This window comes from Megascapheus bottae, chromosome 17, assembly GCF_031878675.1.
Source record: "Megascapheus bottae isolate mThoBot1 chromosome 17, mThoBot2.hap1, whole genome shotgun sequence".
Lineage (NCBI taxonomy): Eukaryota > Metazoa > Chordata > Mammalia > Rodentia > Geomyidae > Megascapheus > Megascapheus bottae.
The window spans coordinates 12473885-12492168 of record NC_143525.1 but is presented as its reverse complement, the minus strand read 5'-3'; the positions used below and the strand labels follow the sequence as shown (position 1 = coordinate 12492168).

General features: G+C 43.4%; 1 protein-coding gene across 1 annotated transcript in view; it reads left to right on the top strand.

Moving 5' to 3' along the window:
• Positions 1 to 1258: 1258 nt before the first annotated feature.
• The window catches only part of Pelp1 (proline, glutamate and leucine rich protein 1), a 30146-nt gene continuing 13120 nt past the window's right edge, over positions 1259 to 18284 (top strand). Inside the window, exons 1-3 of the mRNA XM_090349776.1 lie at positions 1259 to 1518; positions 12951 to 13015; positions 13405 to 13510. Coding sequence (XP_090205902.1) covers positions 1273 to 1518; positions 12951 to 13015; positions 13405 to 13510 — 417 coding nt within the window. The 5' untranslated portion in view covers positions 1259 to 1272. The remainder of the gene's footprint in view (positions 1519 to 12950; positions 13016 to 13404; positions 13511 to 18284) is intronic.

The window sequence follows — 18284 nt, the reverse complement described above, 5'->3', positions numbered from 1 at the left end:
GGTGATAACTTTGAGCTGAAGAGCTCAGGGACAACGCCCAGACCCAGGGGTTGGGCTGTAGCCTTAAGCTTCAGAGCTCAGGGACAATGCCCAGGATCAGAGTTCAAGCCCCCATGACCCCCCCCCCCAAAAAAAAAGATGGCCACGAGGTATGAACGGAAAAAGCCAAGGTAGACTATGCATTTGTAGACAGACTAACAATAGGACAATACATGTTATCTCGAGTATGGGGATTTCATTTTCTTATTTTTGGTCATGCCTATTATTTTTTTTTTCTTTTTGGACTATGGTGGGACTTGAACTCTGGGCCTGGGAGCTGTCCTTGAGCTCTTCAGCTCAAGACTACCGCCCTACCCCTTTAGGCACAGCCCCATTTCTGGTTTTCAAGTGGTTAATTGGAGATAAGCGTCTCACGGACATTAGTGCCCAGGCAGGCTGTGAGCCACGGGTGCCTGGCATTTCCTATTTATTATATGTATTTCAATTATTCTATTGTCGAGATGATGTATAAAGGGTATCGTTTGTCTTGAATATCAATACCCCTTCCCATGTTTTTCTCCCAGTTTCCCTCCCTATTTTTTTTTTTGCCAGTCTTGGGACTTGAACTCGGGGCCTGAGCACGGTCCCTGAGATCTTTTGCTGAGGGCCAGTAGTATTCTACTCCTTGGGCCTCAGTGGTCTTTTTCCCGAGTGGAGCTCACTGGAGACCCCAGTCTCCCAGACTTTCTTTCCTGATCCGGGATGGCTTCGAACTGCGGCGCCCGGCTTCATTGTCTACTTTGTGTCTCCCTCTATTGCTTGAACTTTTGCTTTTCAAAGGCGAATTCATTCTTCTCGATGCGGCCTGCGGTTTCAGACCAAAGGGCTGCGGCACAAGCCTGCCCGAGCAGGGGCGCCGAGCCCGGCAAGGAAAAGGGGAACCGCGGAAGAGGAGCGGCGCTGCTGAGCCCCGGCCGCGCCACGGGCTGGAAGGAACTCTTTCGTACTCTGGCGCCTTTTGTCCAGACCACGTGTTGATGATGTACCTCGGGGCGCGCCGCCCCGCCCCGGCTCCAGCTTCATCCCCCTCCGCGCGACTCCGAGCGAAATCCCCACCGCCGCGGCGCGTGCGCGCCCCCGCGGTGCGCATGCTCCCTGGCAGCCGGGGCCCGGGTGTCCTCCACCTACCCCGCGCGCGGCGCCGCAGCCCCCCTCCCCATTTCCTTTCCCGGACCGACGTCGGTCGCGGTGTGTTTGCGTCATCGCGCCGCGCCACTACTCGAGCCCGGGAAGATGGCCGCAGCCGTTCTTAGCGGGCCGTCCGCGGGCTCCTCCGTGGGGGCCCCCGGCGGGACCGGGGGTCTCTCGGCGATGAGCTCGGGTCCACGTCTACGTTTGCTGTTGTTAGAGAGTGTTTCCGGGTTGCTGCAGCCACGACCGGGGCCCCCAGCCCCCGCGCATCCCCCAGTCCATTGGGCCCCACATTTTCCTGGGCTCATGTGCCTGCTGCGGCTGCATGGGTCGGTGGGCGGGGCTCAGGTAAGTTCGCGGCCGGCCGGCGGGCCAGCGGCCCTGTTAGGAAGGTCGATGGAGCACCTGGGCGGCGGGAGTTTCCCCTCACTGAAGCTCAGGCGGGGAGGTTCCGGGGAAAGAGAGCTCAGAGCAGAACGACGGTCCACCTAGGATTTCAGTTGAGACTTGTCTACCCTCCTTTATCCGCCGTTTCTCCACGGGGAGAATAAGGCCTTGTTCTCTGTGGCGGGGCTGTCGCTAGTCACCGAGGAATGGATTCAGTTGCAGGGCGGGTCACTCACTGGTTGAAAGTTCTTCGAGTTATTGGGACATATTTATTAACTCTTACCTAGGGCCTAATAACTACGAGGCATGCTCCAATTACAGATGTGATGGCGAGGAGTGAAATGTTGTGCATAACATGAAACTCGAATCCTCCCTCGAGGTTTCTAAGCTAGACGTTTCCTGAAGGAACTGAGTTGAAGAGAAGGTCCTAAGGCGTGAAGGTTAGAAAAGGAAAGATGGGATTCGAGTAGTGGAGAGTGAACTGGCTCAAAGTACACGATCATCACGATGAAACCCCCTTTGACGAGTTAATAAAATGGAGTTCGTAGTTAGAGGAAAGCTTAAGTGGGAAAGCACTGTGCTAGGAAGTAACTAAAATAAGGGCTCCAAATCCTCATACCTTAAAAGAAAGACATCGGGTGGGAATGTGGCCTAGTGGTAGAGATCTGGCTTAACGTGCTTGAAGCCCTGGCTTTGATTCCTCAGTACCACATAAACAGAAAAAGCTGGAAGCGGCGCTATGGCTCAAGTGGTAGAGTGCCACCCTTGAGCAGAGCAGAAGCAGCTTGGGGACAGTGTCCAGTCTATTGAGTTCAAGCCCTGGGACTGGCCAGTAAAACAAAGATACAACATTATCCATGGGTTCAGATATGGAGAGGGAGAAATGTGTAGAGTTGAAGCTGGGGATGTGGGCAGTGAGCAGTAGGCCATGTAGAGCTTTGTAGGTCTTATTAAAAAGGTTTTTTGGACCAAGAACAGTATCTAAGCATCTAACATCCAGTTTTCCAGGCTAGAAATGTTATGCCCAAGTCTCAGGACTACCACCAAGAGACCACCGACAGTCAGACATTCCGAAATGCAAAAGCAAGGCTTTATTCACGCGGGCTAGCTCCGGGCCTCTGTGCCTCTGTCCTACACTCCCATACAGCGGGAGCCTAGGAGGAAGCCCTGAACAGCTTTTCTACAGGGCTTTTAAAGGCAAAGACTACAGATTTACGTCAACACAGCAATCCGCTATTGGAGTGAGATAAGGTAGGGGTTAGGGACAGTTCAGGGCAGTGGGAGCTAAAACAAATGCCATCCCTTGAATTTACGCTTCTGCTTTAGAAAACAAATGCCATCCCTTGAATTTATACCAGTTCTGGTTAATTTTAACACAGACAGGTCAGTTCCTGGGACTTAATGGCACCACAATTCTGTTTCTTTAATTTATGTGCACTTTTGGGTCTCTCACAATTTACATAAACAACAAGATGGTTGCTGCTTCAGAATGGGGGCGCTTTTTTAGCTCTTTAGAAACATAATTGCCATTCTGAATACTTTTTTTTTTGGTTGGTCCTAGGACTTGGACTCTGGGCCTGGGCTTGTCCCTGAGCTCTTCAGCTCAAGGCTACCACCCTAGGCCTTGAGCCCCAGCTCCATTTCCAGTTTTGTAGATAAGAGTCTCATGGACTTTAGTGCTAGGGCTGGTGCTAGGGCTGGCTTCTGGCTGGCTTGGAACCGCAATCCTCAGATCTCAGCCTCCTGAATAGCTAGGATTACAGGCTTGAGCCACCATGCCCCGCTACTCATCTTCCATAAGCAATGTTATCTTTTCATTCAACAACATTGAATTTTTTTTTTTTTGTGCCAGTTCTGGCAACTGAATTCAGGGCCTGAGTACTGTTGTTGGGCTTTCTCAAGACTAGAGCTCTACCACTTGAGCCATAGCACCACTTGCGGCTTTTTCTATGTATCTGGTACCAAGGAATCGACCACAGGTCTTCGTGTATATTAGGCAAGCACTCTTACCACTAGGCCAAACTCCCAGCCCAACATTGAATATTTCTTACGTTCAGATTTGTTTCTCATTTCAAAGTAGGCGAGACTTGTTTTTTTCAGAGAAGTCTAGTTGATATAAGAAGTGAAAGAAAGAAAGATACAGGCCCAGAGTTTGAGGAGAGAGATCTGTTGTTTGTTCCTTCCTTCTAGGCTTAATCACCAACTTGGCTTTCTCACAGGTATCACAAACTCCACAGTTCTGAAATGGGACTGTCCCACCACAGTGCATATTTTTTTGTTTTTGCCAGTTGTGGGGCTTGAATTCAGTGTCTGAACACTGTCCTTGGACTTTTCTCAAGGCTAATACTCTACCACTTTAGCCACAACACCACTTCCAGCTTTTTTTCTATGTATGTGGTACTGAGAAATCAAATCCAGGTCTTCATGCATGCGAGGCAAGCACTCTACCACTAGGCCAAACTCCTGACCCCACAGTGCACGTTTTCTAGCTTGGATTATAGTAGGAATTTTCTTAAGTGTTTTTCTTGTCTCTAGCCTTGCCCTTTTACCTCCATTTTCTGCACCATAGGTGCTGTGAATTTTCTATGTAAAATTCTAAATTTGTTTGCTGCCTTCTTTACTAGTTGAGCTGTTTTCTTTTTCTTTTTTCTTATAGCCTTTGTGCTTCCTCTTCTCTTGGAATTCTTCCTGAGCTGCAGTGGGGCCCTTGCCCCCAGTTATTTCAATTTCTAATATGTCCATACCTTTTAAGAAAACTTCCCTAACAACTGTGATTATCTGCTATTACATTGTTTGTTTATTACATTTTATGTATAGTGTATACAACTTTCCTTAATTTTTTTTCCCTTGTACTCTTACTAGGCCTTGAGCTCTTAGTCTTTTTAGCTTTTTAGCTCAAGGTTAGCATGCTACCACTGAGGCATAGCTCCACTTCCTCAAATTTGTGTGTGTACGTGTTTTTTTTTTTTTTTTTCAGTCCTGGGGCTTGAACTCATAGCGTTGGGCACTGTCCTTGGTCTTTCTCAAAGATAGCGCTCTACCACTTGAGCCACAGCACCACTTCTTCAAATTCGTTTCTGTAAAGCTGAAATTAAGCCTGAAATCCCTGCTTAGTGGTTGAGTACCCATCTAACAAATGAACCCTTCAGTTTTAGCATTAGTACTACTTAAAAAAAAAATCTTACCCAGGTGACAGTGACTCATGCCTGTAATCTTAGCTATGCAAGTTCAAGCCCTTGCATTGGCAGAAAAAAATTTTTTTTTCTTCTTGAGGCTTGGTTCAGGTAGTAGATTGTCTAACTGAATATAAAGCCCTGAATTCAAACACTAGTGTCACCCCCCAAAAAAAAGAAAAGAAAAGAAAAAGAAAATAACAGGTACACTATTTTGGGTCATTCCACTGTGTACTATTCTGTCAAATTTAACAGTGAACATCTTACCAATTTTTTTTTTTTCTTTTGCCTGTCGTGGGCTTGAGCTTAGGGCCTCAGCACTGTCCTTGGACTTTCTCAAGGCTAGAGCGCTACCACTTGAGCCTCAGCACCACTTCCAGCTTTTTTTCTATGTATGTGGTACCAAGGAATCGAACCCAGGTCTTCATGCATGCTACGCAAGCACTCTACCACTAGGCCAAACTCCCGGCCCCCTTACCAAATTTTTTTGTGTGTTGTCTTAGGGCTTGAACTCAGGGCCTGGGCATTGCCCCTGAGCTGTTCTTTGTTCTAGGCTGGTGTTCCACCACTTTAGCCATAGCTAAAGCTTATTGGTTGTTATTTGGAGATCCTACCTGGATTCAAACAGTCTTCAAACTGTGATCCTCAGATCTTAGTCCTCTTAGTAGCTAGGATTACATATATGAGTCGTGGGCACCTGACTTACTGTATCTTTAAATGTCTTTAAATCCTGCCTAACCCAACCCTTTCATTCCTCGCCTCCTTTTTTTTTCCTGGAGCATTTTAAAGAAAATTCTAGATACATGTCTCTGATAGCTGTATTCTTTGAAGGACAGAAACAGTATCTTTCTTGTTCCTATATTCCCAGGGAGTAGTACTGTGGAGTTCTTTAGCAAGTAGCTAAATAACAGTAGGATCATAGTATTCTCCTGCTTGAAACTCAACATTGTATGAGGTTCTACATAGTGTTTTCTGCTTACCCATTGACTTCAGCCTTTAGGATTTCAGCTTCTCTTGACATTGCTGTTGCTACTCATGAGACATTAGTCTAGAACATGTTTAGGCCATTGCTTGTTAGGACCTTCTGTGTTTAATTGGGAAGTAAAATTTTGTTTGTCTCAAATGCCTTTAGTTCAGAGGAATCTTACCTAATTACTGTCATTAAAAAAAAACGTAGTCCCATCCAGTCATTCTTGCTTTATCCTGTTTTGTTCTTTATTATTTATCTGTATAGAAAAAAACTGTGTTATCTTTCATGTTCTGCATGCACAGTTTTGAAGTTCTGTGATTTATTATAATCTATACCTTGCCTCTTATTCAGCAATACCTTGTCTATATTAAGTCTGTCTCTATTCTAGGCCTGCTTGTAACTATAGAGAAAACATTTCATTTTTCTTTTTTTGTGGGTCATGGGGTTGAACTCAGGCTGGGTGTTGTCCTTGAGCTCTTCAGCTCCAGGCTACCAAGTTACCCTTGAGCCAACCTCCATTCCTTGTTTCCTAGAGGTTAATTGGAGATAAGAGTCTTAAGACCTTTTGTACCCAGGCTGGCTTTGAACCTTAATCCTCAGATCTTAGCCTCCTAAGTAGCTAGGATTACAGGCATAGGCCACCTCGCCTGGCTTTGAGAAAACATGTATTCTTGTTGATTGTCTGTCTGCCCATCCTGAGGCTTGAACTCACGGCCTAGTCACTTTCCTCAGTACATTTACTCAAGGCTATCACTACTACTTGAGCCACAGCTCCATAGTGCCACAGCGCTACGCTACTTCCAGCTTTTTTTTTCCCCCTCGGTGGGCATGGGGCTTGAACTCAGGGCATGGGCACTATCCCTGAGCTTGGTGCTTGGCTTTCTGTTATTTATTTATTTTTATTTTTTTGCCAGTCCTGGGCTTGAGCGCAGGGCCTGAGCACTGTCCTTGGACTTTCTCAAGGCTAGAGCTCTACCACTTGAGCCTCAGCACCACTTCCAGCTTTTTGCTATATATGTGGGGTACCAAGGAATCGAACCCAGGTCTTTGGGCATGCTAGGGAAGCACTCAGCCACTAGGCCAAACTCCCGGCCCTCTGTTATTTATTTTTTGAAAGTTGAAGCAAGGGTTTATTTTAGTATTATGTGGCTCCAAGAAGGTGAAATGGAAAAGAGAAACATGTACTGCTTCCTATGTAGGAAATGGGAATTAAAAACTTCAGATTTTACTTTAAATTTTTAGCCATTATCTCAGGTAGACTTTTTTTTTTTTGAACTTTTCAAATGGATCCACATCTATATTATTGATTTAGTAGGTAGTGGATTAACATTTGTCAGAATTTTTTTATGGTTAAGAAATCCAACATTAAGCTGGGGGCGATGGCTCACCCCTGTAATCCTGGCTACCCAGGAGGCTGAGATCTGAGCATTAAGGTTCAAAGCCAGCCTGGGCATAAAGGACCTGAGACTCATCTCCAATTAACCTTCAGAAAACGGAAATGGGCTATGGCTTAAGGGTAGGGCGGTAGCCTTGAGCTGAAGAGCTCAGAGACAACTCCTGGGCCCAGGGGTAGGGCCATAGCTTGAGCTGATGAGCTCAGGATCAGTGCCAAGGCCTAGAGTTCAAGCTCCATGACCCACCAAAAAAAAAAGCACCACCAGATGGTTGATGATAAGTTTCATCACTTGGTTAATGGGATACTTTCTGCGATTTTCCACTATAAATTTATATTTCCCATAATAGGTGTCTTGATATCAATTTCTTGTCCACTCTTCACCTACTTGTTCTAATATCCATCCATCCTATGAATGGATTATTATTATAATGGTTCTTTAATTCAACTCATTCTGTTTAGGCTTTTACCTGGACACTTCACCAAAACAACCATTTTTGTATAATATAGTGACTCAATTCCTGGAGCTTGAACTCAGGGTCTGGACACTGTCCTTGCGCTTTCTCAAGGCTAGCTAGTGCTCTACCACTCGAGCCCCAGTATCACTTCCAGCTTTTTTTTTCCTGTATATGTGGTATCCAGGGCTTCATGCATCCTAGGCAAGCACTCTAGGACAAGACTACGTTCCCAACCCCAGTATGGTAACTCTTGAAGTTGGTGGGCAAATTTTGGTTCTCATGGTTCTTGAGCAACCTGTACTCTATGATCCTGTTATTTGCTGGATATGGTGCTATATGTCTGTGATCTGAGCACTTGGGAGCAGAGACAGGAGGATCAGGAATTTGAGGTTGGCCTGGGTATATAATGATACCCTGCTAGAACAAGAGTGAAATTAAAAGAAAAAGCCCACCACAAAACTCAGTTAATTGTTCTTTTTCTTGAAAAAGAACAATTCTTTGCTTGGCTTCAAAGAGATAACGGGCTCTTATTTCTTTAGTATATTGGTCACCCTTTCTAGTCAGACTGATTCTGAACCTTTCTGACCTTTGAAAGTTGGTATGCTCAAAGATCCAGTCCTCACATTGTTTCTCTGGGTGTGTATACTTATTTTCTTAGTGAACTGATCCAGTCTCATGGCCAGCAGCTTCATAGGATTTATCCTTGAAACTCCAGATTATTTACCCAGTGCCTATTTGGCAACTCTTTGTTAGCTCTTTGTTAGATACCACAGATTTAATACATTTGAAACTCAACTCCTGATTTTTACCCCTCAAACCTGCTTGTCTACATCCTTTCCCTTCTTGGTAAATAACAACCCCATCTTTCTAGTTGCATAAGTGAAACATCTTCAAGTTCTCATTGACCTATTTCTGTATTTTCCATCATAACTAAGTTTATTTTTTGAGGTGGTGCTGGTCATGGGCCTTAAACTCAGGAGCCTAGGTGCTGTCTCCAAGCTTTTGTGCTGAAGGCTAGACTCTGCCACTGAGCCACAGCCCCACTTCCCACTTTTTTGGGTGGTTAGTTGACAAGAGTCTCACAGATTTTCCTGTGCGGGCTGGCTTTGTACCATAATCCTTAGATCTCAGCCTCCAGAGTTCTCAGCTTCCTGAGTAGCTAGGTTTACAGGTGTGAGTCACTCCTAGCCATGGCTCATCATCCATGTCTAATTTGGTTTGAAATCCTTCTGGCATGATTTTTCAAGTAAATTCATGTTTTTTTCCCCCTTCCTGGTGCTGAGGTTCAAACTGAGTTCATGTGAAATAAGCACTCCTGAGGTACCTTCCTTGTGCTTGCTCTCTCTCTGTTCTCTTTGTCTCTGTGTCTGTCTTTCTGTCTCTGTGTCTGTCTATCTCAAAGGCATACTGATAACAGCAACAAAAAAAGAAGAGGAAGCGTATGTGGTTCTTGCCTTAATCCTGGCTGCTCAGCAAGAAGAGATAGGAGGATTGCCATCTGAAGCTAGCAGAGGAGTCTGGGAGCTTCAATTCAATTAACTACTTCCCCCCAAACAAACAAACAAACAAAAACAACAAGTGGAGTTTTGACTCCACTAGCTCTGAGCAAAAAAAAAAAAAGCTCAAGGACAATACCCAGGCCCTGAGTTCAATCCCAGAACTGTGTGTGTGTATGTTTGTGTTTGTACGCGCATATGTGTGCGCGTGTGGGCACACAGACACAACACGAATAATAATGGGAGTCAAGACTGTAGGGGCCATACTTTGTAGAGTCAAAGAAGCAGCTCTTGGCTTTGAACCTGAATAACAGAAAAAGTGTGGAAGTTAAGAAAGACTTAAGCACAGAAGTGACATTATCTACATTGGTTTGTATCTGGATATTCCTATTTCATCTGTACTCTGCCTTAACAATGCCCTTACTTATTTATGTATTTATTTATTTTTAATAAATCACAAGTTAGATAATGTTACTCCTCTGCTCAGTGTCAAACCCCCTCAAGTTCTGCAATGCTAGGGATGGAACCCAGGACCTCCTTTCCTCATTTTTGGTAAATAGCTTTATTGAGATTAATTCATGTACCAAACAATTAACTTAAGTATAAAATTGAATGGCTTTTAATACACACACACACGCACGCACGCACGCACGCACGCACGCTTATTTTGTCAGTTCTAGGGTTTGAACTGAGGGCCTGGGCTTTGTCCCTGATCCTCTCTGAGCTCAAGCCTACTACTCTACCACTTGAGCCACAGTGCCATTTTGGGCTCTTTCTGTTTATGTAGTACTGAGGAATTGAACCAAGGTCTTCATGTATGCTAGGCGAGCATTCTATCACTAAGCCACATTCCTAGCCTTCCTATATTTTTAGAGTTGTGCCACCATCACTGGATCCATGTTACATATCTTCACTCCACAAGGACTTTTGTAGTCACTCATGCACCAACTCTTCCTTAGCCTTACATGGTTACTTTTTTTCCTCTCTAATCTGTTCTCATCATTTCATATAAATGAATCATAACATGTGGCCTTTTGATTCTTACTTTTTTCATGTAGCATTTAGTTTTCAAGATTCATTCATGTATCAAAACTTCATTCTTTTTATGGCTAAATAATCATCTAGATTACTTTGGCATTTTTTGTTGTTGTTCTACATTTTGGCTATTGCAACTAATGCGGCTTTACATACAAGCCATTATGAAGACATTTTCATTTCACTTGGGCACATATACCTTGGGGTGGAATTCCTAACTTACGGAGTCAGATGACTATGTGACCCCCAGAGGAACTGCCAGACCTTCCTAATGTGGCTGTGCCATTTTACCTTTAAAATTTTTTGACTTAGCTGGGCACAGTGGCTCATACCTGTAATCCTAGCTTCTCTGGAGGCTGAGGTCTGAGGATCACGGTTTGAAGCCAGTCTAGGCACTAAAGACTCTTATCTGCAATTAATCACTAGAAAGTGGCTCCCAGTAGTCTTGAACTGAAGAGCACAGGATCCAAGCCCAGGTCCAGAGTTCAAGCCCCATACCCATACAAAAAATTTTACTTTATTGTTATTATAACATGATGTACAGAGGGATTACAATTACATGAGTCGGGAAGTGAGTACATTTCCTTTGTGCCATGTCTTCCATGTACCATGTCTTTCAACTCTCATTCTCCCAGTCTCCTGCAGCAGTTACCTAGCACCACCTGACACCCTATTTGCAGAGTGAGTGTTCTTTTTTCTTTTTGCCAGTCCTGGGGCTTGAACTCAGGGCCTGAGTGCCGCCTTTGGGCTTTCTCAAGGCTAAAGCTCTACCACTTGAGCCACAGCACTATTTTCAGCTTTTTTGTGTGTATGTGGTACCAAGGAATTGAACCCAGGTCTTCATGCACGCTAGGCAAGCACTCTACCACTAGGCCAAACTCCCGGCCCTTTGTTCTTTATTTGAAATGCCTCTGATAAGTGTTATGTGTTTGAGTTTCTTTGATTTTGAAAATATTTGCAAATAATGAGATGTCTGAGAATAGTATTCAAGCCTAAACATGAAATTCATTTTTGCTTTTTCATATACACTTATCCACATAGCTTAAAGGAAGTTTTCTATCCTGTTTTTTTTTTTCAGTTTTATGCTCACAACAAAGTTTGTATATACTGAACTCTTACTGTTTTAGGTGTGAAGACACATCAGAAGCAGTTGTAGGACTAGCAAGTGAGTTCTGTAGGGATGAGAAGGTGTTCATCTGAGTGGCTTTTTCAGATATTTCTCCAATCCTTAACATTTTTTTTAAGTCTTCCTTTAGTTTTATTGAACACAATTTCTTGTTCTGTTATGCATGCATACATGCACACCTGTCTATTTCCTTCTCTAGTAAAGTAATCCCTTTACAAATCTTCCCCATGTCCTGTATGGCCACTTCTGCAATGTTTGTTTGTTTTTGTCAGTTATGGGGCTTGAACTCTGGGCCTGGACATTGTCCCTGAGCTCTAGAGCTCAAGGCTACCACCCTACCCTTTCAGCCACAGTGCCACTTCTGGTTTTCTAGTGGTTAATTGGGGATAAGAATTCACAGAGTTTACAGCTGGCTTTGAACCTTAATCCTCACATCTCAGCCTCCTGAGTGGCTAGGATTACAGATGTGAGTCATCGCACCTGGCTGTAATATCTGCAATATTAAGGCCATCTTTGTCTCTTCTAGCATGCTTGCTTGCACAGTGTGTGTGTGTGTGTGTTTGTGTGTGTGTTAAATATTCTTCTTTGTTCTTACTTTTCTTGAGTATGGATGTGTCTGCAGATTTTCTTTTTTAAAATTGTTTTTGATATTTCAGACAATATATTTACATCATAGAACAGATAAGAAGGAACAAAAAATCCATAGTGAGCAATAGATTTTGGCCATTGAGGGACTTTTCTTATTCTTAGTGAACGGGCAAATCAGTCTTGTGTGTGTTTAGAAATTCTGGGCTTTCAGTAAAGATGCATGCCCACTAGGTGGAGCTAAGATGGTCTTTTTGTGTACCTATATTTTTGCTTTAATCTATCACATGAGGTTATTTATAGGGTTTTCCATTTGTGTCATGTCTGCTCTCAAAACATTTTGGACTGAATTATTTTTGATATTCTGTATTTCATTAATTCTTGTTTCCTCTAAAAAAAAAGCTACCAGACACTGAAAATAATGTCTCATATGAAGGGGATGTTAACTAAGTTAAATAAATGAACATTTCCATCTATCAGAGTAGGGACTTTATTTATTTTTTACTCAGTTGTGCTTTCCTTCACCTGATCCAGTTAGTTGAGTAATGCTGTAATGTGTGTTTAAGAATAATGAATGACATATACCCTCAATCTCAGAGATTCAGGTACCTTGGGAGGAGCTGGCCTTTTAGGAGGTATCAAGAGATAATTTAAAAAAAAAAAAACACCAAAAACATCTTTCATGGGCTTCCACAATGTGAGGAAAGGGAAGAAGGGAAGGTTTGGGAGGAGGACGCTGATGAGATCTGTTGGTGCTCTTCTAGCTCTAAGAACAGGAGGAAGAAGTGATGTTAAAGAAGGTTAGCAGGTCAAGCACCATGAAAGAAGCCTACGTACATCTATCTATTTGTGGATATCTTTGTGCTAGGTGTTCTCTCGGGGGTCCAGGTCAAGCTGATCCATTATTGAAGTCTCGGTGGTTGGTGGGGTAGAGGAGTTGGGTTGTCTTCTATTAACTCTGGTTTGGATGGGGAAGAGGGGTGAGGGTCAATCAAGAGAACTTTAGGAAAGGTAGCTATAATACCGGCTAATGGCCTTTAGAAGGATGGACTTTGAGTTCTGAGGAGGTGTGACTGTGAAAGGGCTGGGACAGAAAGGACTGGAAATTCTTCATCTTTGACCTTGCCTGACTTATTCCTCTGTTTTCTTTCCTCTAGAATCTTTCAGCTCTTGGGACATTGGTGAGTCTCAGTAATGCACATCTTGGTTCTATGAGAACTCGGTAAGTTTTTAACCCTGTTTTTTCTTCAGGGGGATGTTCCCTTAGGAAGTGGGCTGCCTGTACATCTGTCGTTCCATTGTCACCCTCGTGGATTCAAGAGATTTCTCCATTCCCAAGAGGATGGGGAGTTTCATTCTTTTTGTGAGTTCACTTGAGTTGAACCCACTCTTCCCAGCTTTCAAGTTTCCTATTTCCCACCTGAGATTGTCTCTGCTTCCTTCTTTCCTTGTCCACACCTCACTCCAAGTCAAGAGGTAGAAGCTGTAGAAGTTAGTTTTAGCATGAGGTTTTGTTACATAGCCCAGTGAGAATGCAACAGCAGTCAGTAAATAGGGTACTCCAACATCTTACCTCCTCTCACTGGTCATCACTCTCTTCTTGCTTCTAAGGTTTGAAGGCCTGTGTCTGCTCTCCCTGCTGGTAGGGGAGAGCCCCACAGAGTTGTTCCAGCAGCACTGTGTGTCTTGGCTTCGGTGCATTCAGCATGTGCTGCAGGTAAGGAGTCAAACATCTTCCTTCTCTCAACCATGCAATTCTCCATCCTGGGTCTCGGATTTTCTTTGTGGTTTGGACATTTTTCACTTTGGAGGCAGAAGCAATTTTCTGTGAGTGAGGTAAGCTTCAAACAGGCATTTGTTTGTTTGTTTGTTTATTTATTTATTTTGCCAGTCCTGGGCTTGAGCTCAGGGCCTGAGCACTGTCCTTCGGTTTTCTCCAGACTAGAGCTCTACCACTTGAGCCTCAGCATCATTTCTGGCTTTTTTCTATGTATGTGATACTTAGGAATCGAACCCCAGTCTTGTGCATGCTAGCTAAGCTTGTGCATGCTAGGCAAACACTCTACTACTAGGCCAAACTCCTAGCCCAAATTTTTTAATGTTTTTTTCTCTTGCCTTACTTTAACTGATCTGACCTTTCACATACTAAATTGATAGTTTTACTTATTCATTAGCTTTGCTAAGTTGTGACATCTCTAAAGTTCCTTTTTCTGGGTGTTATATGTGTTTTAGGGGCAGGTAGTGGCAAGAAAGATACGTAGGCTGCTTTTGTAATAGGCGGAATCTAGCATAGGGGTTGGGACATTTCCTCCATGAAGGGAGTATTTACAGAAAGTAAATATTTTAGTAAAGTAAATGTTTTTGTTGTTGTTGTTGTTTTGTGCCATTACTGGGGCTTGAACTCAGACTCAACACTCTTACTTGGCATTTTTGCTGAAGACTAGTACTCTGTTCCTGAGTCCTTTAAGGTGACAAGCATCATTTAGGAAGTGAATCACTTTTTTCTGGTTAGTTAGAGATAGAGTCTTGTGGACTTTTCTGTCTGCTCTGGTTGGCTTTGAACCATGATCAATCCTCAGATCCTAAACTTCTTTTTTTGCCAGTCCTGGGGCTTGAATTCATGGCCTGAGCACTGTCCCTGTGCTTTATCAAAGCTAGTGCTCTACCACTTGGGCCACAGAACCACTTCTAGCTTTTTTTTTAATGTATGTGGTATCAAGGAATGGAACCTGGGTCTTTGTGCATGCTAGGCAAGTGCTCTACCCCTAGGCCAAACTCCCGGCCCCCTAAACTCTTGAATAGTTAGAATTATAGGCATGAGCTACCAGTGCTTTGCTTATATGCTGTTTTCTTTCTTTCTAAGCTTCTTTATGCTCAAGGCTAGTGCTCTACCATTTGAGCCACAGTGCCACTTCCAGATTTTTCTGAGTAATTTATTGCAGATAAAGAGTCTCACAGGAAGTGTTGCTGTGGCTCAAGGGGTAGGACAGTAGCCTTGAGCTGAAGAGCTCAGGGACAGCACCCAGGCCCAGAGCTTAAGTCCCACAGTCGACAAAACAAACAAACAAAAAAAACAGTCCCATAGATTTTTCTGCCTAGGCTGCCTTTGAAACACCATCTTTAACCTCAGCCAAACTCCTAGCCTCACATTCATTCCTTCCTATTCATCTTCTTCCCTTACCCTTAACGGAGTTCACGTGTAACCAAATAATGATAAAAGTGAGTGTAAATAGGAAATTGAAATTGCTTTTCTCAAACGTACTTTCTTTCTTTCTTTGCTTCTTTCTTTCTTTGCTTCTTTCTTTCTTTGCTTCTTTCTTTCTTTCTTTCTTTCTTTCTTTCTTTCTTTCTTTCTTTCTTTCTTTCTGCCAGGTTTAGGGCATGAACCCAGGACTTGGGCGCTCTCCTTGACCTTTCTCAAGGCTAGTGCTGTACCATTCGAACCACAACACCACTTCTGACTTTTTCTATGCATGTAGTACCCAGGAATCGAACTCAGAGCTTCATGCATGCTAGGCAAGCACTCTACCACTAGAGCACACTCCTGTCCCTCTTCCCTTTTTTTTTTGTCAGCTGTAGGGCTTGAATTCAGGGCCTGGGTGCTATCCCTGAGCTCTTTTGATCAAGGCTAGTATTCTACTACTTTGAGCCACAGTGTCGCCTCTAGTTTTCCAGTGGTTAATTGGAGATAAGAGCCTTATAGACTTTCCTGCCCAAGCTGGCTTTGAGATCCTCGGATCTTAGTGTCGCGTGCGCGTGCGCGCTCTCTCTCTCTCTCTCTCTCTCTCTCTCTCTCTCTCTCTCTCTCTCTCTCTCTCTCTCTTTCTCTCTTTCTCTCTTTTTAAATTGTAATTAATAGAAGGGTTACATTATATTCACCAAATAGAGGGTGCATTCACAAACATTGATACCCTTTCTCATGTCTTGGTCCCTATTTCCTTCCCCCTACCCCTGTAGATCTTAGTCTCTTGAGTAGCTAAGTTTATAGACATGAGCCACCAGGGCTTGGCTCTGAGATTTCATCTATAGGGGTAATAGCAACAGTTCTCTGAGGGTAGGGCAAGAGATTCTGGTCACACTTGGGGTGCTATCGGTCGTGGCCTTGAGTGTTTAGAAACCCTTTACACACAGCCTGATCATGGCATCACTAGTGACCAGTGTCCCTCCGCAACCTCCCAGGGTTCTGTAATGGGAACTTCAGTTGGTATGTTTTATAAGGGAAGAGTCTTAGAAGATTACATGGATCTCATCAATCTGATCCATAGTACTCAGAAATGTGGGCTGGGTGTAATCCAGTGGAAGGCGAAGGGGTTGGATTGATTCCTGGGGATGACTACTTGAAAGAGAGATGAGTTGTTTCTGTTTGTACTCATTTGAGTTAGAACAAGATAGATATAGTACTAATCCTAGTAATTTTAAGAGTTGTATGGCTACACTAGTATGTAAGTAGAGATGCTTGAGATTGTGGGGGAACAAGTGGATGAAGGGGAATGAAAGTAGCAAAGTAGCAAAGGTAGGATGATAAGGGAAAGAAGGTAATTTTGGCATTTGCTAGTATAGTACAGTGTAGGCTCTGGAATGAATTCTGAGGTAAGAATATGTTGGGAATATGTAAATGTTGTTGAGAAGAATTCACTTGGGATAGGAGAGAGCTGGTTGAAGAGTGAGTAGGAGGATAGCAGTAGTATTTAGGGAAGGAGGAGCGAGGAAGAAGGTAGTTGAAGATAATGATTAGGTTTTTAGGTTTGGGAATGGAACACTAGCGCATTTCCTATCTTTGGACTTCAGTTTTTCCTGCTAAGTTATAGGCAAGACCATACAGAGCTGATGGTGGGGAAGTTGGAACTTAGAAGCCACCCGGTTCTTTTTTCTTTTTTCTTTTTTTTTTTGGTGCTGGTACTAGAAATTGAATTCAAGTTCTCATGTTTCTGTTCATCTTTTTTGCTCATGTCTGGCAGGCACTATTATCACTATTATCACCTCTATTTCCTGCTTTTGTGTGTGTGTGTGTGTGTTGGTTCTAGGGCTTATTCAGGGCCTAGGTGCTGTCTCTGAGTTGTTTTGCTCAAGATTAGCACTCTACCACTTGAGCCACTGGTCTACTTTTGTTTTTTTTTTTTTTTTTTGTGTGTGTGTGTGTGTGGTTAATTGGAGATAAGAGTCTCTAGGAATTTTCCTACCTGGGCTGGCTCAAGCCCTAGTCCTCAAATCTTAGCTTCCTGGGTAGCTAGGATTTACAGGTGTGAGCCACCAGGATGGCTGCTTCTTGCTTTTTGCTAGATAAGAGTTTCATAGACTTTTTGCCTTGGCTGGTTTCGAATCTTGATGTTCAGATCTTAGCTTCTTAAGTATTCTTTCTTTTTAAAATAAAGTAGAGCCGGGGGCTTGGCCTAGTGGTAGTGTGCTTGCCTAGCATGCATAAACTCCTGGGTTTGATTCCTCAGAACTACATGCACAGAAAAAGCCAGAAGTGGCACTGTAGCTCAAGTGGCAGAGCACTAGCCTTGAGCAAAAGGTGTCCAAGGACAATGCCCAGGCCCTAAGTTCAAGCCCCAGGACTGGCAAAAAAAATTAAAATAAAAAACTTTCATTTATCTGTTTATTTTTTTGTCAGTCCTGGGTCTTAAACTCAGGGCCTGAGTGCTGTCCTTGGGCTTTCTCTAGGCTAGAGCTCTACCACTTGAGCCACAGCAGCACTTCCAGCTTTTTTTCTATGTATGTAGTACCAAGGAATTTAACCCCTGTCTTCGTGCATGCTAGGTGAGCACTCTACCACTAGGCCAAACTCCTGGCCCCTTCATTTATCTTTTTGATAAATGAAAGTTGCTTATGTTGCCCATGTTGGGCCTAAACTTCGGGGTTCAGCTTATCTAACTACTTCAGCCTCCTGAGTAGTTGAAACTATAGATATTAATCAGCATACCTGGCTATTCTTTCTTTATGTACTCTCATTTGTTTTGTTGATACCTGGCCATATCTGAAAAGGGAGATATATGCCAAATGCTTTTCTTAATGTAGATGTTAACTTTCCAAGTTTTAAATCCACAGTGTTTTTTTCTTCCATGTGGTCTAGCACAGGTGTGAGCCCAGCTTAGAAATTTGGGGGTTTTGTTGTATCTGAGACTTATTTTTCAGTCTGAAAAGTGTTCTCCATTTTTACCAGGAAAAAAAAATATATAGTATGGGAGGAAAAAAACCAAAGGTCTTGAGATCTTCCTGTTAGTCAGATCTTGTAAGTTGTTATTTGATTACCTTTTTTCTCAGACAATTTCTTAGGATCACAGATAGCCTTTTATTTGAAAATTATTTTTATTCTGGGTGCCGGTGGCTTATACCTGTAGTCCTAGCTCTCAGAGGGCTGAGATCTGAGGATCACGGTTCAAAGCCAGCTTGAGCAAGAAAGCCTGTGAGGCTTTCATTTCCAGTTAACCGCCAGAAAACCCAAGTGGTACTGTGACTCAGAGTGGTAGAGCACTAGCCTTTTGTGTGAG